Below are 25,046 nucleotides of genomic sequence, written 5' to 3' on the forward strand. Positions count from 1 at the left end.
GTGGTACCGAGATAAACGTGTGTGTTTACTTCCCCCAGTCATCCGAATCCACGTGCCGATAAATATGCGCACGCGGAGTAAAGCCTCGCTGGTGCAGGAGCAGGTCCATGATGGTCGCTCGTTAATGTTCCTCAGCCTGTGGAGTCTGTGGTGAAGAGGTTCAAGAGACTGAAGGAGGAAGAAGAAAGGTCGGGAGTGAAGACAGGAAAGAAAGGAGGCTGAGCCTGAACTGTGAGAGAGGGAGAGGCTGCAGGAGGAGCTCAATGAATGAGTTTCAAGGTAGGGTGAGAAGGTCACACTGGGTTTTTTTTCTAAAGCAGGAATGAGAATTACAGGAGAGAAAATCAGACAGTTGAAGAGAGGAAGCTTGAAGCTATGAGAGAAATGGAGGTGGAGAGACCTCGAGACCTCTCTCCTATTACTGCTGAATCTTAAATAAGGCAGTCCGAACACTAGTAACAAGACTACAGCACTGCATTAACACTCCAGCTCCAGCAGTTACAAGATATTCCATTATAATCCACCACAGACTGACAAGGGATTTCTTCTTGATTATTCCGTCAAATATTCTTTATCCCAATTCACTCATTAATTGTTTGGTCATTAAAATGTCAGGAAAAAGGGAAATAGTTCCATCACAGGAAAAATGAGGAAGCTGCTGCACTTCGGACGGTGAAATCAGCTAAAGTTGTTTTTGCCGTTTTGTTTTGTTTTTTTATTATTTGCTTGATAAATCCTCTCAGCTTTTAATTATCAAAATTATTAAGGAAAGATGTCTAAATTAGGACAATGAATTTATTGTTCAACCAAGCAATATGTGACATTATAGCAGGAAGTCATGACTATATTCCTGTTTGGTATATAAATATTGAAAGATGTGCAAATACAGACATCCCGAACCCGATATTTTAACAGACTGGTTCTGGGTAATGCCTGATTTTCCAACAGCTCTTGGTTAATACAGTCAATTAAAATCGGACCTTTTCGTTACTGTTCTCTGGTATTTTATCCACCTCGGCCTGCTCGTGTTGCAGTGCGGCTTTTCTTTACCACAGCTCAACAGTTCGACCGGAAATTCAAGTGAAATTGAACGTGTGAATGTGAGAAATGATGAGTGTGCAGCGGTGTGTTGGACTCTGAGCTCACTCCGCGGTTGGCAATGTACATGTACAGCCTACATAAAGTGTCTTCCATGGATTAGTTGGAGTTAGTGTTGACTGTTGCTTTTACCATTTCACAAACAGCACATGTTAAAATGACATCTCATTTCCCAGGTAAATATGTATTAATATAACAGCACTAATTTGAGTTTATAAAATTAAAATTAATATTTTTAACCAGAGTCTTTAGTTTTGGGATCAAACAGCTCATAAAAAGTAAAATGCCTGATTTTGTAGCTACTTCTGTAGTTTTTGTGCATCAAGTACATGTTTATTCAACATTTAGGAGAGGAAGTTTCAGATCAGACTTTCTATCAGCACATTCCCAGTGTTAAAAAACTTTGATGAGGAATAAGGGACAAATAAATATGAACAAAGACTTATCAATATGCAAGAAGTAGAAGTTGTGTAAATCTTCCCTAAAGTGATAATCCTTTAGATTTTCATGGAATTAAACACGATTTATGAAGTGGATTTTTTGTCTCTATTGAGCATTAGGTGTATTAAAGTATTAATTATTTTCAATTATCTGGTGTTTATTGGTTGGCTCCTAAAGTGTGTGACATGTTACAGTCTGGCTCTCTGAATCTGTGAAATACTCAGCCATAATGTTGACTGCTCATGTCGTTCAAAATATGTCTTCCAGCATATAAAAACCACAAGGACATGTTACCAGTATCACAAACTGAATTCATTGGAGGCTTTCTTTTTTTTAAATGAATAATGGTACAGCATGTTAACATTGATTAATTATGAAATAATATGCAAACCTTACACACATGTATATCACACCCTCAAGGTAAACAGGCACACGTCTGCAGCTGAGTTGTATTTTGGATCCATCCAGAGAGACTCTAACACATTCAACACTCTCAGCCGATGACGATGACGCGCTTTATGTTTTCACTAAGGATAAAACGTTGACTCTGCGTCCACTCACCGTCGTTGAGGTCCTGCAGCAGGTTCTCCTGACCCGAGAAATCCAGTTTGACTTTGATGCCGACGGTCAGTGTCACAGCCAGGCCGGCCTTCAGAGGCAGGTGAGACAGAGCCTCGTCCAGCTCCCAGCTCAGAAACTCCCCAAACACTTTCTCTGCACGCACAAAAACACAAACAATAAAATAAATATATATATATAGATATATATATATAGATATATATATCTATATATATATATTAGAAAATAAATCCCAAGACATGTCTAAACATCATGGTCTCTGCTGGAATAAAAGAGTTACAATATAAAGATTGTTAGAAGACAATATTTTTGTTCAAGGAAAACAAAATGTGCTTTTAGACACCCAGAAAACACAAAGCATACCTGTGTTACTACGAAGTTTCTTTTGCAACAAGCAACAGAGAGCAACACAGCTGCTGATTGGGCCCCCCACCTCCGAGTCTGTCTGAGCCCGTCACCAGGCTGACGCTCTAATTTATGCCTCCTACCCCTTTCCATCTGAGACGAATGACTCAGCTGCAACCACTTCAGCCAGGAGCACCAGATGAATGATACACCACCTGAATTAAGCATGTGCTCTGCCTGTGCAGGTGAGCCACTCCTGCTCTCTCGGACAGCAGCAACAGCGAGAAGACTGATGTGAACACGAGCACGGGCAGAGGAGGGGAGAGACGCGAGCTCGCTGCAAGAACAACAGCTTCCACATCCGCGTTTGATTCATAACCAAAGCCTGTAAAAATCCTCTAAGAGGATGTGAATGTAGGCAGCATTAAATAAAGATTTTGTGAATAACGCTCCACTTTAAATATTCATAAACTCAGAGGCTCCTCGCAATGAATTAAAAGAGAGAAAGAAGAGAGAGTGTGAACAAAGAGGGAGGCGGAGGGGGGGGGGGAATGATTTAAGAGAAAATTGGGGCCTGGGAAGAAAAAAAAAAAAAAAGCCATTCACAGCTGAATATGAGACAGCAGGCCGTGTAATTCAACAGGTAGACAGCCAGGGTTGTGGATGACATTACCGTCATCGCGCCGCTTCGTTATGTTCGGAGCCGCAAGAAACGGCAGTCACAATGACGGCAGATAAATCGCTTTATTCAAAGTCGAAACATTCCTTTCGTGGAAAAGACAATAAGGAGAACAGTGCGACTGACACGAAGAAACCTTGATTCCCGTCGCCGTCTGCAGCACTTGGACCTGCTGTTTTTGGGTGCGACTGCTTTTCTTTCTCCCTCAGTGCTCCATGTGTTGAGAAAACAAAGTGTCGGGGTTTTGCAGTGGAGCTTTAAAGCTTTAAATGAATCAGAGCCATCGAGGTACTGAGAGACTGTTAGTCAACACAAGTCCGCAAAGAAATACTACATCCCATTTCACATCAAGTCAAAGAGTAATTAGTGAACAAAAGAGAAAGTGACGTGTCATTCCTCCTGAAAAGTGATGAAATTATAAGCTTGATATATCAAACTAACTGTTTTCATTAATTAGTATCTTCAGTCTTGTAATTGTTCATTCAGCCTGTTTAAATGGAGAAAAGTGATGACTCAGCTTTTTGGTATCATTGTGCACACGACACTGAACATGGACCAGAATCAGGAAGAACATTATAGAGAAGTGTGTTAAAGGTAAAGGCTATTAAACCATCTCCACGCAGCTTCTTGTTGCTGTGACTGCAGTTGCAAATATAAACTTCCTGGATGCAGCTCTAAGAAGAAGATCGACCCCGATCGATCGGAAAAGGAGTCGAGGAAAACGTCCAAAGAGAAACAAGGTCTACTCCGATGTGTCTGATCACAGTGTTGCTTGTTAAGAGCAGTGGGCTCCATTGAAGACGACCCAGTGGGAATCCACTGTTGTAAGAAAAACTTAAAGAAATGACTTTTTCTAATAATGCATATTGAGAAGTCACAATGCTTCTGGGAAACCTTCCTTTGGACAAATGAGACAAAACTGGAGTTTTGTTGGTAAGAAGATCAAGAAAAGAACACCGTACTCGCTGGGAAATGTGAAGGAGGTTCGGTTCTGTTTTGAATCTGCACAGGGTACGACGAAATCTCAAGACTATCAAGACATTCTGCAGCTAAATGTGCTGCCCAGTGTTAGAAAGCTCTGTCTCATCCACGGGTCCTCCAACAGGATAATAACAGCTAAAATCACCCCATAATGTCCAAGAACAAAACATTGGACTATTTTGATGGGGCCTCCTATGAGTCCTGATCTGAATCCTATCAAACATCTACGGAAAAAGCTGAAACATGCAGTCTGGAGAAGACAGCCTTCAAACCTGAGACAGCTGGATCAGTTTGTTCTGGAGAGAAGAGTCGACCAAACTACCTGCTGACGGGTGCAGGTGTCTCACTGAGAGATACACGAGTCATTTGTTTGCAGTGATTCCCTCTGACTGAAGGTTGCACAACAAAAACATCACATTAAGGGTCCCACCCAATTTGTCATTGCCATTTCCATTTGTTTGAATCAAAAATCAAGTTGCATTAAATATGGAATGAACAGTGATGGAGGACAAGTACTTTTGCCTACCAACAAATGCATCCTGCACTGTATTTCCTACTTTGCAGACCGCCTACGTAGACGAGTGCACAGTGTGCGGTTTGATTGGTTTGCTGGTGAGGTGAGAACACGTTGCTGTAACGACTGCAGAAATAGGATGCAGGATTCCTGCTACAAAAACACAAATCCTCTGCTCCCAAACAGGCAGCATCAGTGCTCCAAATAAGCCGGCCTCACAGGGACTCTGATGTAGTCAGATGAGAAAGGACAGCACGGGAAGCTGACAGCTCACAAAACCACTGAAGCAATATTAATCCCTCATTTCCTCTCTTTACGGGCTGGGCGGTGGGAGGTGTTTGGTCCTTATGAGACGTTTGATATGAACGTGCATAAGTGTTTGGGAAGACAAACTGAGCAGAGCTGATGTTTATATAGTATACACAGAAGAGCAATAAAGTGCTAGCGATGAACTGAAGGTCTTCTGGCAGCTTATTTTCTGCTTTTCAAACACAACTCAGTTTTGGTTTATTAAAATATAATATAATAAATTATTATGTTTTTTTTGCCATCTATAAGGTCTTTTGGAATAAACATTTAGTTTTGAGAAATGAAGCTCCTGTCTCATTTTCCAAGATGGCTGTGTCTGCGTGGTGGCAGGAAGAGTAATGTCTTGTTTGTTTTGTCGCAGATGTCTTCCTATTGTGACTCTCCTTCATCTTTTATTCATCCGGCTCCCGTGGAGAATGCAGCGGAGCTTCAGGGAGCCTTTTCTCGGCTGCGGCCTGTCTAAAGCCCCCACCAGGTTATGGCTAAGGGGGCGCAGACCTGTGGGAGCAGGTAATATGTTGATTGGGGAGGGAGAGTCCTGTCACCGTGGCGATACAATGTGACACCTCTGCAGCATCAAAGATGTCCCGCACGGTGACAACACATGCTATCACGAGGTACAGTATACACTATGTATGACATGGAAACAAGCTTCAGGGTATAAAACATGATAAAAAAAAAAATCCAATGTGGAAGTAACAAAAACTGCAGTTCCTCGAATGGCCACATGAGGCCGTCTCCAAAAGTGAGTCAATTGCAACAGACCGCCATGTTAAACAGCAGAAATAAACATGTTTACAGCCTGATACAATACTTTTCCTGTTCATAACAGTACAAATGGGGAATTCTAATACAACTCACCCATTTTGTATTAAGGCTAAAAGTAATGCATTAATAAAAGCCGGGGCTGCTTTAGATGACAGGTGGGTGGTGTTACAGGCTTAATTCTGCCTGCCTCAGCTCCACCCATGCACCACATCTGTGTCCCCTTTTGGATTAATCAGGAGCTGCCAAGATGGCCAAGACACACCCGAAACTGAGTTTCAGTAAAATCAAAGGGTGACATCACAAAGGCTTTGTCCAATTTATGGTCCAACCTCAAATGAGTGACAAAGATGGAGAAAAGCTGATGGAAATATGACATAGATTATATTTCATGTATTAATCTACTTATTTCTACTCGGGTTTTTTAGGCTCAAACTAAAATCAGGTAGCACCAGTTTTTGTTGTCTGTTTGTTCAAATAAACAACACTAAAACAAAAATACTTCAGATTGAGAAGCTCCATTTTACTATGAGCAGTATAAACCATTGATTGCCTCTCTGAGGTTTTATAATATGTGCGTCCATGATGATGGCGCACAGGTACATGTGCTGAATTATTAATGTATGTGCGTGTAACAACAGCTGCTGCAGGCAGCGCTGCTGTAGAATCTCAACCATAGTGATGAAAGTGAGCAACTATTTTGTCATTCTTTTCACTAACAGGTGTGCAGCAGGTACCAGTATTGATATGCAAAGTTTCATTGTGATTGAGATATATTAATAGAAACGCGTGTGAACTGGAGGTCTTCACAGAGACTAAATGTTCAACCTGATCTGAAACAGAAAACCAAACTTGGCACACATTAATCATTTCTGCAGAGAGAGACAATCAGTCCCGAGAGGATCTAAACATCTGACCCAAACAGACCTGGTTCAGAGTGCTGTTGACCCCAATGAGGAAAGAAGCCCAACATGGATCAGTGAACATGTAGCTGAAAAAAAAGTTATTCAAAAAGTAATTTGTTTTCACGCTTCACAGACTAATTTATGGATATAATTGAAAGTCATGTTGTAGCACATTCAATATCTGCAACTCAAATTCTAAAAAGACCTCGTATTTATTCACAGCTTGACAAAATTTAGGATGTCTGTACATTCATATCTACATTCACTGTTTCACTGGTAACCTTTAACTGCTCCAATCACCAGCACCAGCTTGCTCTGAGCCACGCTGACACTCTATGTCGGTGGGTCGATGCTCTGACTAGACTGAGAATTGCTGTTTCCAAAGCCAGTATTTCATATTTTGGAGCCAGAGTTGACCATATTTGGAAGAGCTGGAAAGAAGCGAGCTGTGGACCGGACTCAATTTGAATGAAAACCTGACGATACTTCGTCGCATCCACCGATAGCCTTAACCTGACTGCACCACAGGCCTGTCAATCAAACAGATACGCCCCCAAAAACATGCCTTTTTGAGGCCTGATATCCAATTATTAATGGACTTACTTTAAGATGTACCACCAGAAACTAATAAGAAGGAGTGACCATTATGACTTGTGAAACCAGAGCCCTTTTGGAGCCGACCTCTAGTGCCACTCGGCGGTATTGCACTTTATGGTACTTCCTAAATAGCCTAATTTTTCAGACATGGGAGCTCCACCCACTTTTATATACAGTCTATGATTAAACTAGAAAAAGTGGACTTGGACATGCCCTGAATGTACTTGCGCCATGCACTTCAGACTGTGTGCTCACATCATTAAAACCGAGCCACAGTCGAAGTTGAGGTGATGGAGAGCTCGGTGACAGAGAACTGAAAGGTGCTTATGGAGGATTTGTGATAAAATCCCATCATCTCTTTGGTGTAGCAGATGTTTCAGTGATATTTCAACAGATCTGTGACGACTACATCAGCTTTTCCTCCTTAACGGGCGTAAAAACTTTTGAGTTTTCTTTGACAATATGCATAAACAGGATTGAAGGAAACCCCCTCACTGATGTGTCTGACTTTTAGTTGGGAGCCGACACAGGTCACACGTGACCTCGGCTTATAATCACTTGCTCTTCAGTGGATGAATGGCTAAAGTTGCACTAAAGCTGGAAAAACTCAAGTAAATGAATTACACCTGACAACTCTTAACATCTAGAAAATGCCATGTAAATAAAAAAAGAAGGATAATTGGAGTTAACTGCCTAAATTCAAAGCTCTTCCAATCTCATAACCACCTTTAAATATTCCAATTTGAAGTGGATGATTCCTCTCCATCAATGGAACGAGGAGATAAAACACCAGTAAAAATTACACCGACCAGATTAAAAATACATATTCATTAATGTGGTGTCATTTCTTCACTGACTGCTCTTATTTAAGGCACTTTAACGTGAAACTGCGGCACTTTAAAAAAGGATGAAATACACAGAGAAACAGAACTGGATGATCAATTGCACTGCAACGCAATTAGTGGGTTGGGTTGCCAACCAGGCTGCTCCTCCTCTGAGGATATACTGTACGTGTGCTTGTTTAAAAAAGACCTCATTAAGACACAGTGGGACACTTTACGACTTTGTTATTAAACCTGATGGAAACTTAATTCACAGTGAAATTTTTGTTGATGCCTAACAGAAAAAGGAAACAAGCCGCAGTCCGGCTGCAGTGCACAAACACAACTGTGTGAAAATGATCCAACAAGCAGAGGTTGTGATATAAACACTGACCTCATACTGGACTGAACGGAGGTCAGTAAAAATCAGATCCATGTCTTGATTCAGAACAACTAGCTACAGTAGATCCAACAGATGGAAGGAACACATTCTTTAACAAAGATTTTATGTACCAAAGTAGACCAGATTCAATATATCTTACAAACATGACACACAAAGTTAACATTTCTTAGTTTTCTTGCTCAGATGCTCTTGGTTTTTAATGTAACCTACTAAATCAATAGCATTATTTCCATACACAGTTCATTTAAAGTGCAACTGAAAACATGTTTTACATTAGTTTTTAAATGTAAAAAAGATATCAATATATTATAGTTTAAAATTGCTGTTATCACTTCATTGTTATATAAAAAGGGATATTTCAGAACTAGACCTTTCAGTTTCTGTATTTGATTGACAGCAGCTGGCAGCCTGTTAGTGTGATCGATCGATCGATCGGTCGATCGGACATAGATAGATAGATAGATAGATAGATAGATAGATAGATAGATAGATAGATAGATAGATAGATAGATAGATAGTTACTTTATTAATCCCACAAGGGGACTTTTTTTTTTTGCTAGAGCAGCATTATAGATACAGGTTCAGCAATAATGTGTATTATGATGTATATGATGTAGTCCAAAGCTGGTGTTACAGGTTTATACAAAGTGATAACAGCATTGTGACCAATTAGTGCAAAGATGGAGGACATGGTAAATATGCTGATGGGAAAGGAGAAATATTTCTATTCAGTTTCACTTGGACTTTAAATTGCCTCAAATCATGACGAGCAATGCAGGGCTTTAGGGAACTAACTGAATCAAAGCACTGAGGGGAAAAAGGCCGAAGGAAAAAAAGTAAATTCAGAGACCTAAAATCGAATTAAAAAAGAAATGTAGCCATGTAGTGTTTTATATAATTTTCTTCCTGCAGCCTTAGAAACAGCAAATATGTAACATACCATACACAGTGGGAAGTGGAAAAGCCATTAGAACATGAAGAGACCATCTCAACACAACAGAGTTACTGGTCAGATTATTTTTGATGATGAAGTATTCATGTGAAGGTTAAACGTGAAGGTTAAACTGTGGCCCTGAGGACCTGACGGACTTCACCTCTGTGGACATTTTTAAAAGGAGACATAACTTCTCAGCTTGGCTTTTAATAAAGGTTCCCTGGGTTTTGTTGTTTAATTTGTTGTTTTTCCTTTATTGGTTTTATTGTATTTTTAAGTTTTTCTTGTGTCAAAAATGCTAAAACTGAGTTGAGGAAATAGTTGCTGGTTTATCTGCTAAACTTACAACTCTTCTTGTACTTGTATACTTGTTTCCTCGTAGAAGAGGAATACCTAGTACTGGTTTAACTGTTAACTTTAAACACAAGTGGTTCATTTTCCTGTTCTTTTATAAACCATGCACATTGTGAGATTTTAATCAAACATATCAGTGCAGACGAGTCACCATGGCAACAGCCGCTACTGTAAAGTGTGAGGCAAACTTTGTCCTGTGCGTAACTTCTTCAATGATCTTTGCGGTAAGCGTGCGTCCTTGTCCACGTTACAACTTCGGACGAGCGCTGAAACCGTTTCAGCAACGAGCACGACCACAGACAGCCTTTAGAAACAAAGTGAAAACCAAATTCAATTAAAAACATGAGTCATGTGACACACTCCAGACGGAAGCACATCTGACATTAAAATGGCCTTCAAAGGTCTCTCAGCTCAGTTGTGCTACGAAATTGCTTACTTCTGTACTTGGAGTGTGATGAAGCCTGCTGCACGAGCAAACCCGAGGAAATAGAAGAGGAGGCAATCTTGACTGTGGTCGTCGTGCCAAAATTAGACAAAATAACGTGAGATACTACTCATACATCACGCAGTACGTTCACAAAACAATTCAGACAGAGGCTGAAGATGAGTCGCTACATTATCTGAGACTGATCATGAGTACTACCAGTGATGGTTTTTCCAAAATATATAAGACAAAGCAAAAGCACAGAGCGAGTGGAGCCCAAGAAGAAGAAAAGTTTAACCAAGACAACTCAAACAACCGATTTGAAATATCCAGTTAATGCTGGAGCAGATTAACATCCTAAAGGTTCATACTTGCTGCTGTATCCTGTTTATACTTGCACAAGGTTTGCGTGTGTAAAAGCACAAGCAAACTTCATATCACCCGCCAAAAAATCTCCAAGCTGATCAACTAACGACGTGCAGTGAGGACTCCGTCCTTTAAATGTGCAATTTAACACACGACTGAAGGTCACGTATTTATCAGAAGTGTGCATCAGGAGAGACGGCGGCTCTGACTGTGGTGAGAAGGAGACGCAGGAAACCAAACGATACGTAGAGAACATGGTTTTACACCCATGTTAACATTTTTGAGATGTCAAAGGCAAAAACTATTGACATTTTAGAGTTATTGAAGAAACGAAACGATGATTTCCAACAAGGAGGAGCCACACAACACCAGCAATGACAAAACTTCTTACAACTCAGCATTTTCTTGCCTCTGGGTCATTCCTGCGTACTGTATCACTGCTGGGATGTTTTTCAAGTGTGTCGTACCAAGTCCTGAATGCTATGCGAGCGTGTTCAAATATGGCTGAAACAATCCTGACAGGGTTGATAACAATATTATTGTGGTTTACAGATAATGCTGCCAAGTGTCAAAGGTAACGGGAAAAAGGTCATTGAGATGTTATAAAGTAACTTAATAGTAATAAAGGCATACGTTGTATAAATTACCAAAAAAATTGAAGGGATAGAGACAGATAGACAGATAGACAGAGACAGAGAGATCCTACACGACTGGCCCCACCAACAGTTGGATCTCTATGCTGCTCTTTTCTGTCTCTGCTCTCCTCTCACTCCAACCAGTTGATGGCCGCTCACCTCTGAGTCTGGTTCTGTGGAAGGTTTGTTCCCGTTAAAAAGGAGCTTTTCCTTTCAACTATGGCTCATATGAGAATTGTTGAATTGTTTGGCTTGACTCCATAATGATTCTGTTGTTAGGACTTTACTATGTTTAAGTGCTGTGAAATAACTTGTGTTGTGATTTGGCACCAAATAGATAAAATTGAATTGAATTGCATATAACTGATACAGTAAACTGTTAAGGTGCTACAGTGACAATCAAATGGTGAATATTTTAAATGAGACCCCTCGACTACATCAGTGTTTTGAAATAGTTACAGGACATGATACAGTTGGCACTGCTCTGAAAGATAAAAAAAAAAAAAAATAACGCTGCACATAACTTTATTAATATAGTACAGAGAGATGATTGCTTGCCTTGTTTTGAAATACACACAAAGACCAAGTTGATTAGTATTTTGGGCAGCATATCAAACCTCAATGCACTTCCAGCACAGAGTAATGTGTCCACAGCAGCGAGTCCTGAAGACGGCGAATTACAGAGATCTGCATTTCTTTGATACATTTGAGGAGGTTGTCTTTCAACAGTAAATGAAAAAAAAGGATTTTGTAGAATGGCACTTTTTTTATTAGCAAGTTATTAAAATGTGCTGCTTTTGTAGGTCCTTTCAGGAAGAAACAGCATCGTTTGGTTCACTGATATTTGCTCTGAAACAGTTATGTGACAGAAATATATAAATGTAACATTGTGTAGATTGAGAGCAGGGAACAAGACGGAGACAAGTGAGATTTTGAAATAATTACAGTTAAAACTGGAAAAAAAAATTCTTCCAAATTCTTTGTTTTTGACTTTAGTCAAAATAGGAGCTCTCACTTTCATATATTGTCAGAATGGAGGGCTCAAAGACGAAGTGCTACTGGTCTCTGTGTTGAAGGGAGTCCCTGCTCACAGCAGAGGATGAATTCAGGAAAAGAAAAAAAGGAGAATCAGAATCCGAAGAAATTAAAGAACTGAGGAAGAGGCTGAAACCGGAGAAGTATTTGAAGGAGAGAGGAAGAGGGCATGGAAAGCTGGAATAAAGACAGAACTGAGAGAAAGAAGATGATGATTAATTCACAAGGTGTTTGAAAAATTGGGTGACAGAAGAGCTTTGTTGGGGGCATCTCTTCTATCCCATTTTATCTACTACAACTGAAAACGATCTACATTTTGTTTTTATAGTTTGACCTTTTGACATTTGGCCTTCAACCAGCTATGTAGCTTTAAACAACTGAGAAGGAAAGACTGAAGGTTTATTGTTTTATTGTTGAGTTTCACTAATTTACTCACTTTTATTGCACTATTATTATTGTTAATATAATAATATAATACGAGTTGGAGAATTTAATGAGCACTTATACGATTGCCTTTTATTTTCATTTGTACCTACAATTAGTCCATTTTGATGACTTCACGCTCGTTTGTATTGATTACATAAAATAAATGGTTTGAATCAAAATGAAGTGTTCTGTTAATATTTTCCAAAGTAAAGGCTTTGAGTTTATTCATTCAAGCATAAACTGTGGAAGTATTTGAGTGAAACTACAGATGGTGTCTTGTTTTTGTTTTTTTTAATTCAGGTCTAGAGAATTCAGGTGTTTTTTTTTTGCTTGTTCAACCAACTCTGAAAAATATAACATTCCCTCTGAGACAAAACTATGTTTGCAGCCTAAATCATTTCCAACAAGTACAACAACAACGGTTCCATTTCAAAGAGAACTCTTGTTAACTACAGAGACTACATGGTTCCTTGGAATCCGGCCAGCGAGAAGCAGGGAGGTTGGAAGACGAGATAGACAGTCTTCAAATCCCAGAGTCTTTTTAATTAGAGTTTTGTACTATTTACCATTGACAGGCCAATTCTAAACCCCCTTAGACCAAGCACTGGAAAGGGCCTCAGCAGCACAGGTCCCCAAACAACAAGAGAAATACACAGCACTTCTCCCAGCACTCTGTCATCGAGTCATAAATTCTACATCAGGGCTCGCCATCAAAGCTTCTTCCTACCTCCACACTATAGACTCCTGAACATGACAGGGAGAGAAGCGACTGAAAAGTGAGGAAAATATTCAGTTGAGGTGTGAAAGAGTGACAGAAGCTGGTGAGATGGGGTCTGTGAGTGTTAACCCTCGGACAGGGGAAGCATGTAGCCTGTCATCACAGAACCCCGGGGCCATTTTGGAAATGTCAGATCAATTCCATTATACGGACTCCCTGCTTCTCCTTCTTTGCTCATCACTGCGTGATGAAACTCCCGCTGAGACCAAAAAATACATGATTTTTTTTTTTTATTATTGGCTTCATCCTGAATCTTCTGTACAGTACAACAACATTTTCTCAGTAGGATCCAGTTGGATGTGCTTTGAGGATAAATAAAATGCTTTTTGACTGGATTACAAAGTGAACACGGTGACACGAAACATTATTGTTCACAAGTAGCAAAAGCACACGGAGATGACTCTGAGCAGCACTGCTATGTTTTTATAGCAAAAGTTATAGTTTTGTTTCCGTTTAATTATATTCAAACATTCACTCAAAGACACTGAAGTTTGATTATGCAGGTTAATTCAATCTGACTTTAGCATTTCAGAAACATATGACATCAATACATATATCTAAAGACATGTAACGTAAAAAATGTATAACTAAATTTAAAGGGATACTTTTCACACAAAAAATAGTGTCTTTATGAATTAATAAAATCCATATTAGCTATTTTAATATTTGATATTTGTGTAAGGCTCAACAGTCCAATATTAATCAGGTTTTCTTCACCTTACAGTACAACAGATGGTAATATCTCTGTGTACGCAAGACCAGCCGATGTAAATGGAGATTGTACAGTGTTTGGGGTAAGACTGTGGTTATACTTACAACTTTAAACAGAGATTTAAGTATACTGATTGAAAATGAGGTATTTAGAATTACATCTGGAGCAACAGAAAGCGAGCTGAAGCTCGTAGGGACAGAGGACGGACCCGCCGTTCTGTGGGTTCATGAGACTTTGTGAGAGGAAACATCTTGGTGAGTCCCATCGTTTGGTCCAAGAGCTGAAGTTGGAATGAGCTTAGCTCAAGGAATAGTTTGAAGTGTTGATCCAAAAAATGTATTTCAAGGAAAGACTCAGAGGAGCGTCTCCTAGTTTGTCTGAGATGTGCAGACTCGTGAAAAAGAGATGACATCAGGTCTTCGTTGGGTCGTCCCCCTCTTCGTTTTACCCAAAGTTGAAAATGTTTCACCTCTCCGTGCTAAAAAAAAACAACAACTTAACGTCCAGTGCAAAAAAAAAAAAATGCTCAGCGCCTCGTAATGCTGCTGCCATTTAAAAAATACAGTGCACTCAGGTAAAAGCGCTTCAGTGGACACAGGCCCTAACTGCTTAAATAAATCACAGTAAAGATGAAGTAGACTACATCAATCCTACAATAATGCATACGGTGGATTTTGTTTTCTTGAAAAGAATTGAATAGACTGTAGGTGGGACATTAAATCTCATTTTGTAGAAGTACAGTTCTCCTGTATTTCATTTTTCTCCAAACTAGTCTTCTGAGCAAGATAAGGCAGTGGGCTGGCTAACCACAGACTGTTAATTCACTCTATATAAAAAAAAAAAAAACAGATATTACTCCTTTATCTGCTTATCAGTCAGATGTAACAGCATTTAATGTCTGGAAATTGACCAGAGTCAATGTTTTACAACGTTGCTGTAAACCGGCAGTTGAGTTTGTAGCTGCAGAGATGCTGATGTGTGCCATTTACAGAAACTAATCATTGCCTTTGTGCTGACATTTATCCCATCTGTAGGAAAGATCATTAGAACTTTGTGTGGACTGTTTCCAAAAATGTTGCTTCTTTTTTGGGGGTTTTCCACACAGACAGCGAGACAAAGACAGAAAAAGCACAAGGGAGACAAAGAAACGGTCGGTGTGAGTGGAGACTGCAGAGATCTGAGCACCTGAACAGGTGCTGAACAAAGAGATGGAACACAGACTGAAAAGCCGCAGGGGCATGAAAGATGTCGGACCAAAGACACCGGGGAAGTGACCTCTGCGGCACTGCGGACACGAGGACAGCAACAGGCGCGAGGGAAAACTCAGTGGGTGGTGAAGCAGATCAAAGGCTGTCCTGACTGAAACAGCATACTTTGCACATTGCCTTTTCAATCCTGTAAATATTCCTAATCCACATATTTTCCCCCTTTTCTCTTTGTTCTACTGCAGAGAAAAAAACGTCCTGTTTATTTAGTCATTAACTTCAGAGGTGAGAATTATCATAGTTCACAAAAAGCTGAGAGGACCGATTTTACTCGTCTCGACGGGGTCGCTCACCTTTGGTGCTGACGATCTTGGAGGTGAGCTCCAGAGTCTCGATGTCCACAGGTCCAATGTTCTCCAGGGTGATGGTCAGCTGCTGCGTCTCTCCGTTGAACAGCTGGACAGACACATGGCTGGACAGTTCTTCTTTGGACGTGGGATTAGGCATGTGAGCTGACCTGTGTAAGGATGCAGAGAGAAACAGGTTTAAATTGAAAATGTAGTTGTTCTTATTTTGGTCGAGATTGTACATCAATGAGCCAAAACATTATGACCACTAACAGATGACATGAATACCATCATAATGTTGCATGTCAAACTCTGGGGTTCTGTTCTTTGTGGGTTAAAACTGTGTGTTTTGGTTTTCAAGCCTCACTGGAGCCAGTGAGTGAAAATCAAGTGACAACCAACAGTGACGTCACCCATTGGTTTGTGAACGGCCGTTATGAAGCCGCAAGTTCGGATTTTGGCCGGTGCCGACTTGGTATTTCGGAGCGAGACATGACCATAATTGGGCGAGCTGGGGCGAGCTGGGGCGCAGCCAGCGGTGGATCCGACTCAACCTGATTAGAAACCTGAGGATGATATGCTGCGCCCACAAATCAAATAGACACGCCCCCAAAAATGACAAAAATAAATTTTGATGGGATTATTTTCAGATGAAGAAGGAGTGACTTTGGCAAATGACACCATCATGAGTTGTGGGAAAAATTTACTGACTTATATCTATGGATGTCTATGGAGCATGTGCCTTTTTAAAACCAACCTCTCGCTGCACAGCTTAAGGCACTTCTACATCAGCCTAATTTGTCAGACCCGGAAGCTACGTCCACTTTTATGTAGTCTGTGGTGAAGAGCTGTAGCTGATGCTGACAGAGTTTTATTGTCATTAAGATTACAGGAACCACACTATGCTGCTTAAATCATAATTATCAGGTAGATTCGTTTAATTAATGTCAACAATGATTTTTCCAAGCACACAAAAATTGGTCATGGAGTTCCACAGGGTTCTGTGCTGGAGCCAATACTTTTCACCTTATACATGCTACCCTGAAGCAACATTAGTAGGAAACACTACGTAAATTTCCATTTTTATGATGATGACACTGATATGCTATAATTTATTTATTAAGTTAGATGAAACAATCAAGTTTCTACCCATTAGTCAAGCATCAAACATATCTTAAACATTTGCAATTTTCTACTTCTAAATTAAGACAAAACTGGAGTTATTGTATTTGGCCATAAATACATCAGATATCTAATGTTTCTCCGGAGAGCATCGCCGTGGCCTACAGCCCCGATGTCAGGAACCTTGGAGTGGTTTTTGAAAGGTGTCCTTTAACTCACACATAAAGCAAATGTCTAAGACTGCTTTCTATGAACATCCTGTCTCAGAGTGACGCTGAAAAACATGGCTACGCTTCTGTCACTTCCAGACTGGATTATTGTAATTCTTTAATATCACGATGCCCCACTAACTCTGAAAAAGCTCCAATCGATCCAAAATGCTGCAGCGAACACTGACAGGATTTAACAAGAGAGATTCAATTTCTCCCATATTATGTTAAGTTATGGAAAACATTTTAATTTATTTTTAAAAGATACTTTTTGTTTTTTTTATATAATTACTGTGTTGCTGAATTTTAAAGCTTGTTTAAATTCAGAGGTTGTGTTGATGTGATGGGTTTGCTTATGTAAATCACTTTGCAATGTAATTTCAGAAAATTGCTATATAAATAAAGTATGCTTGAAAATAAAGATTTCTAGCATATCTTCATTGGCTCCCTGTGAAATCAAGAAAAAAAAATTCAAATCCCCTTCATGACTCAGCTCCATCATATCTTAAAGCCCTCATTAATGGTTAAACCAGCAATACATATAGGTTGCATGTTCGCACAATTTATTTTCACAGATGTTCTGATCCTTATAAATTCCTTGATGAATTAAAGATAATGTTTAACATTGATGTTACTAATGTGAAAAAGGTACTTCTGCTTTGTGCTGTAAACAAGAATTCAGCGAGGAACCTGAGAGCTTTGAAGTCGGAGCTGAAGGTCTACCCGCAGCCGCTGTGAGGACGCCCAGGAGACCACATATTACACTTTCATTCTATTTGCTTGGTGTGTCTGCTACAGCTCTTCCAGCACTCGAGAATAAAAAGATTTTCCACATCAAAAGCTGCTGAAGTGCTGCACTTACAGGCATGACCTAATTTGGATTTTTTTTTTTTAGCAGCTCTGCTGTCAGGATGATTTACAACACTCCAACGGGGCGCTTTACCTGTTACTTTCTGGTAGTAAATGAACTCATGACTTCTCTCATGTTTCTTACTTTTACCTTATTGGAAATTTCATTTCATCCTACAGGATGGAAACAAATTCACCTGCTACTCTGATGTTAAACTTGTCACTGTAGCTAGTTCTCACATAGAAGCAGCAGCTGCACACTTTTGTATTGTCACTTTTGTTATTAGTAATACAGCAAAGATTTCCACTGTGGGTAGTATTTTTTGGGGAAGTCTGGGAGGTGATGATGGTGGGCGGGGTTGGACTTAAATGTTAAATACTTCCTCGCTAAACATCCTTTAGGGATGCAATTTGAACAGCAGTTTGTTCCCTTACAGAAAAAACTCATGAATTTCATGTGCAAAAACTAATGTGACCACACACATGTGATTGTGCACATTTGAAACATGTACTTTGTCCATAGGAACATGGGGTTTTGGAACATCGTCATGGTCTAATGTGATGCTCACGTAGATTCCCATGTAAAAACTTTTCCACATATTTTCCCCCATGTTATCATGTGTTGCAACATGTGGTAAACATGGAAAACTGGTATGTTTTTTCCTGTAAGTGTTAATCAATGAAATGTTGAGAATCTTTAGAATTATATTCTTGACGTTAGATTAGAATCTGTTTCATGAATAAAAGTGACGGTCCAGATCTGAGTTGTAATTAACGGTGACACTGATAGTTTGTATGAAATGTTGCTTGCCATGAGGAGATGAACCGGACTTTCTGCGCTCACTATAAGATTACAATAGAGTTACTGTAGTATAACTATAATGTGTATCAGTTATGACTTTGAGCCATAAAGGATTCTCGTTTTAGTCAGAAAGATTTCTTAACATCTGAAAATGTAGGAACATTTCATTTGGTTATCAAATAAATAAAAAGTTAAATAAAAAATGTTTTATATGTTGTAATATGTCAATTGTTCTGCATCAGATGATGTATGACATTGGGAATCAACAATATAGTGAAAAGTACAATAGTAACCCACTGTTTCAGTTCTGTACTTCAGCATGATGGATTCAAGTGAACATTAAGGTTTGGTTAAAGTGCTGACTTCCAGCTTTAAGGGTGTTTGACTGTGTTCACATCAATTGTGAACAGAGGAGGACTCTGCCCTTTTATATATTTATGGCCAAACAGCAGCATGTTTTTTTTTAGCAGAGTCAGGTCACCTAAACCCAAAGTAACAGAGCATGCATTTTTTTTTCCACTGAGGACCAGAACGAAGCTAAAAGGTCTTTTAACCTGAAGAGAATAGAAAAGTAGGAAGAAAACACAAAGCAAAACGTGTCCTTCAACGTGGTTTCCTCATTCGTTAAAAACATCAGTAGCCCAGTCCAGCCAGTATAACTGTCAGCTGCTGTGCTGCTACGCTTCTACACTTCACATGCCGTGTTGTTTCAGCTGTGTCACACCAGAGCCCCGGTGACCACTGGAAGCACGTCAGAAGCTGAAAGTCTTTCAGGAGTCAGCTGGAAAAAAGACACCTTGTCTGGCATTTATCTTTTTTTTTTTCCAGTGTCCTCTTGAAGGGAATCATCCGACTCCTTGTGCCTCTTCATTTCAAAAAACCTCAGCTGACCCCGATGTTTTCTGCTGACCTACTGAGACCTGTGACATTTCCGGCACGGCAACACAGCAAGATCCGGTGACCGCTGGCCTTCAGTGGAACATTACCGTCGTAACGAGGACGGAGCGCGGGGAGCTACCCACCGTGGCAGTGATGTGCTGAGCTGGAGGCGAGGAAGAGAGGGAATGACCTCCACCAAACAGCCGCCGGTCTTCACAGCAGACAGGCCCTCCAGCAGGCAGTCACTGGTCACACCAAACACAGAGGTGTGGTAACCTGGGTTCAAAAAGGAAAACACACAAACTGTTTTAAAGTGGTGAATGGATTCAACAGTTTATGAAACAAAAATGTCCACTAATTTGCTCGTCTCATTATAACGTGCGACGTGTGAGTATCCTCAGGACTGACCGTTGACAGTGATGTTGCCAGCCGTCCGTGGGACGCCAACTAGAGTGACGGGATACAGGCCGGACTCGGCAGGCAGCGACAGCGCAGCGGGCAGAGATTCAAACTCCACTCCGGATGTCAGCAAACCCTGAATACCACACAGAGAAAGAAACCAATTAAACTGACTACAAAGCTTTGAGTCTCTTCCATGTTTTCACTGAAAAAAGCAGCGTCTGATTCTCCCACATTAGTTCAGCGTGAAGTATATCTCAGACCGTTTCATGTGATCCATCATCTTGATCTACCCATGACGTCCTGAAGATTAAATCTCCGTCAGCGTGGGACAGACGTTTCCATCGGAGAAAATCGCTCTCTGTCGGAAATGGCCACTTGAGCCACATTTGCCCTCAGATACAATTTAAAACAAGTTGGACAGACCGCAACACAGAAGGAAGACGGCTCGCAGAATTTCCAACTCAGCATTCCAAAGTCCCACCGGGTTTTATCCGAGACCGGAATATCCTGCGCCAATGTTTAGGATGCATTACAAAATCTTTCACTGTCCATCCAAAGGACAACTCTGAGCCCTTAAATGAAAGAGTCTGAACAGAATCCAAATCAACTCAGAAATGCCACTTATAGAAAAGAATTTCTTGAATAATAATTCTGGTTTATTACAACCAGCATTTCTGCGGCTTTGGGTTTCATTTTTATTGGATATGCTGACGCGAGGTTATTATCAGACCTGTCGCACTTCTAAATAAATTGTAATAAATTGGTGAAGATGAGGTTATTATTTCTCAGAGGAAGGACAGCAACACCTTGTAAAACATTTAACGACTGACAACATAACTCCGAACTTCCACCAAGTACCATATTAAAGACAAAAGCAATGCTTCAACTTATTAAGACCGGGTGTAACATGTGTGTATACACCTTTAAGATGAGGTGCACGTTTGCATTATTGTCACTTTAGAAGCGGGTGCAGTGGGATAGTGTTTTAGACGACACTATCGGAGCTTAATTGCTTTTATTAAACAAGTCTATTTAACTGTTTGCCGCTATTTGTTAATGTGCAGCACTTTGGTCAACATTTGTTGTGTTTTAAATGTGCTATATAAATAACCGACATGACTTCTAGGTGTCTATGGCTGCATACGGTGTAATGAGGCTGTACACGGGATGGAGTTCGTCACTTAGTCTGTGAGTGAATGTGAAGTTACACCATTTGTCAGCTGAATGCCACATGACTAACTGATATGGTCACTATTGGCTAAATGTCATGACTTCCTGTATCCGTTTCAAATTAAAAGTCCTTGTTTCAAATTAAAAGTCGATGAGCTTTACATGCTAGTCTTGGTCAACATTTTCTTTTCTGTTCATTGATTTTACTTATAGAAATGTGAATGACACATTTTTAGGCTCTCATTGTTATTATGTTATGTGTCACTTTGCTAAAGAGGCTGAAAACTAGAGGTTTTAGCGAAGTCAGTGTTTCAGAAAACCCTCAGATTTTTTAGAAGCTTTTTTCAATCAATGTCTGAGGTTTCAAAATGTTTCTTGCGACAGCACCTGGAATTCATTGGCTCATCATAAGAGAGGAATTAAATGGGATCCGTGGCTACTCATTCACTGTAACACTCGTCTCATCATAGCAGTATAGAACTACATACAGTGGAAAATACAAGCATGGCACACCTCGTACAGAGAGTAACTTCATCATGAAGGTCTTTTTTGTTAATTTGTGTAGTTCGTGAGCAGTTTGTTTCCAACATTACTCAAAAAACAACTAACTTTTAACATTGTTGAGGCAACTATTGGTCAACGTCAACGAACATGTCGTAGGATATGTCAAACCAGTCAATTAAAAACAAAACAGTTCTGACATTCCGTCAGTATCCCAGATGCCGCATCACTGTCCTACAAATATATCACACTGAAAGGCCTGTTTGTCGTTCCTGACGTTCATATTCCTGACCGACACTGGAATTTTTTGCCGATGACTTAATCATGTCACAATCAGGCTGAATTCATGCGGTCCGAGCCCATAAGATCAGTGATGGTTCTGCCTGCCAGAACATGGTGCTTTTTACAAGTTGTGACATCAACTGCTGGATCTGCAGTCATCTTTGAGAAAAACTGCTTTATCAATAAAAACAAGTGGGGGGAAAAAAACTGTATTAAAAAACTGGTCACATCATCTGAGCCTCATTTGTAGTCTGAAAAATCCCCCGTGGTTTTGAAGTCCTCTTTAAATGTGTAATCATGCCCCCCCCCCCCCCTCCGAAGAACTGTATTTACATTCCCAATGCACTGCCTTGTGCAACACGGCAGACTAAGGTGACGTCATGACTGCATCCATCCCGAGCAGCAGACACTACCTCACTAGAGAGAAGGCTGCCGGAGAGCTGAGCCTCCGAGGTGCCACCGCTCTGATTTAAGTGCTCCTCGCTTTCATTTCAGGGCATTATATGCCTTTATTGGATAGCAGAAGTATCAGCGTTAACCTATTGGAAGCAGTTCATTTGCATTGCGCCTTGAAAAGGTTAATTATCCTGTTTGACTAACAATAACGATTAAAGCAAAGTGAATTGTATCGTTTGAGCCTGTGTGCATTGAGTTGGTTCTACTGACAGTCTGCAGTTAACCTTTTGTTGTGCTTTAAGTAACACACTGATAACGGTGTGATTTTCATTTATGATTCTGATTTTTCTGTCTAGGCACAGAGTTGCACATTTGACGGCAGAGAAAACCTGGCAACATCAGAAACAGATTCCCAGGAAGACATTTATCTTTGACTCCAAACACTACACGTAAAAAAAGTGTTTCTAAGTCTTAAAATATACAAGATATTATTTTCTTCTTTCATTTTTGAGGAGAATAATCGATCCGTCTTTACTGCAGATGTTTTGGCTGACCTAAGTTGCGTCAATAAAAAACGTTACAAAATGGATCATTTGTCGTTTGGAGAAAAAAGCGAGTAAAAACCCTCGAACTTGTTTGTGGAAAGGTTGACTGCAGCATCAGACTGTGACCCCTCTGAAAATGAAAGGGTGCAGGGTGGAGGGTTGTAGTAAAAAAAAGCACCACTTTAATAGAAAATCAATAAAGCACAAAGCAAAGCTGGGTATTAGCGCTGAATCCGTGTGGTGACTGAGAAGGAGGGTCTGTCTTGCCAAACTACAGAATCACCTTGGTGAGAGAAGAAAGGAAAGTGACCTTGGCTGTGTTTGTTTCCCGGTGTGTTTCACAGCGTTGGTTTATGTACAGGGGATGGATGGTCTCTCCGGTCTACCGGCAGACACTTTGTCCGGGGTACGCGGGGAGTTCTTGGCAGCTTGCATCGCCCTGTCTGTCTCTGCCTGCGTGACTCTACAACACCACCTGAGGCTCCCAGCTGCCATGGAGATGTAAGGGGGCCCTCGGCCTGTAGGTGGGAGTTGTTGATGGCATCGTCATCACGGTTTGACCTTGTGTGTATGATTGGGTCAACTTACAACACAGTGGTGAACTGGCACCTCCGAATATCAGACGGAGAACTCTGAAAGCTTTGTTCTGAACTTTATGATCCTTTGAGGCTTTATCGGACGTAATAACTCGAACACGGCTGGTACAAAGAGTTATTTCAGTGTTTGGTGTGCGCAAACATCTGTATTGATCTTGAATAGTTTCTTTTGTAATGATTGTCCTTTTAGGTCTAAGTGCATAATGTGACCTGCATTTCTGATTTTTTTTTTTCTGAAATTTCAGTCCCACCAGCAATGTTCCTGAGTTTGATTGATCCAATCATTATTTTTCAAATCACAATAATGTTTTATTTGCATATCTACTTCCTTTTCTTTATTTTAAGTTGAATCTCCCATTTCTGTTTGAGAAATCTGCATTATACTTGGACTATTTTAGTGAGCGCGGGTGCTGGTAGAAGTAAATATAAGTGAAATCTGTATCTGTTAGTTCAAGACATTTAATTTAAAATGACATTATGCAACAGATTATCATGTATCAAAGGTTGAAATATTTGGATATTTTGCTTGATTAATGACAAAATGATTGTTGAGCTGATAAATTTCATATTTATTGTTACAGAAATGCAAATCAGTAAATTTATAATCCAAGACTATATCAAAGTGACCGCAACAACTAAACCAAGTGTCTTTTCTAGTTTCAGACGAGTATACTTCTCATTTCGGTGTTGAAACAGCAAATATACTTACGGTCAACTAAGCACCCGTGAGTTGGTTTTAAGATGAGGTGTGGTCAGGTGCCCTGTTGCTGCATTGCTATCTGGAGGCAGCTAAAAGTGATTGCACAACTGACCAACACAACCCTGGTCTTAAGTAAGCGGTGCAGTAGTTTACAGTTATTTTAAGGGGCGCCTTATTAAGATAGTAATAGGAACCTACATAAGTAGGTGCACAACGCTACACTTTGCTTGTTACACACAGCGACATGCAGCAGTGCAAAAACATGCAAAAGATCAATAAAAAGATGATAATGTGGAAAAATGACTATAGTGTACATCAATCTGCTCAACCGGTGAACAAGAAGATCTCTTTCCTGTGCAGAGAAAAGTTATTTCCTCTTAAATGTACAAATCTGCCTTTGACAAAGTTGTTGTTAATGTTTTTAGCGTCCTCTTGGAGATTAGCGCTCTTATTTGCTCTGCTTATCTAAGATCCAATTTACTTCTCCTGGTGACAAAGCTAGCCGTTGATCGTTGATCTGTTGATGTAGCGTCTGCTCGGTGCCCTGAAATGACTTTCCATAGCTGTGGTTGATTTAAGATAAGCTACCTTTACCTACCAGTTCAGACCGCATCCAATTTTCGTATACTTTTTTGAAAGAGTTCAACACAACTTTTTCACCGCTGAGCGTTGTCTTTGCATGTTTCTGTACCACAGGACCACAAACGTTTTACTAGAGCCTGATAATAACAGGTTCTTCCTCTTCTACATTAGTTGTTTAATTGCGGTCGGGAAACGGCTTTTAGGTGAATTACTGCCACCTCTTGGGCGGGGTACTGCATTACCACCAAGCGGCAACCAACAGTGGCGTCACCTATTCGTTTGTGAACGGCCATTATGAAGCCTCGAGTTCGGATTTCAGCCGTCGCCATCTTGCTAGTTCGGAGCGGTTTGGAGCCGG

At 40.3% G+C, this 25,046-nt stretch overlaps 1 protein-coding gene across 4 annotated transcripts in view; it reads right to left on the reverse strand.

The window, feature by feature from the left end:
* Positions 1–25,046, reverse strand: part of trappc9 (trafficking protein particle complex subunit 9) — a 231,486-nt gene that overhangs the window by 155,346 nt on the left and 51,094 nt on the right. For all 4 annotated transcript variants that reach the window (XM_069176536.1, XM_069176533.1, XM_069176535.1 and 1 more), the window contains 4 exons: positions 19,923–20,049; positions 19,658–19,790; positions 15,660–15,823; positions 2,101–2,253 (listed from right to left, as the gene is read on the reverse strand). In XM_069176536.1, the coding sequence (XP_069032637.1) occupies positions 2,101–2,253; positions 15,660–15,823; positions 19,658–19,790; positions 19,923–20,049 (577 nt within the window). The remainder of the gene's footprint in view (positions 1–2,100; positions 2,254–15,659; positions 15,824–19,657; positions 19,791–19,922; positions 20,050–25,046) is intronic.

Source organism: Embiotoca jacksoni, unplaced genomic scaffold (genome assembly GCF_022577435.1).
Source record: "Embiotoca jacksoni isolate LCO1_2020_lvr unplaced genomic scaffold, fEmbJac1.0.p SCAF_7, whole genome shotgun sequence".
NCBI classification, from domain to species: domain Eukaryota; kingdom Metazoa; phylum Chordata; class Actinopteri; family Embiotocidae; genus Embiotoca; species Embiotoca jacksoni.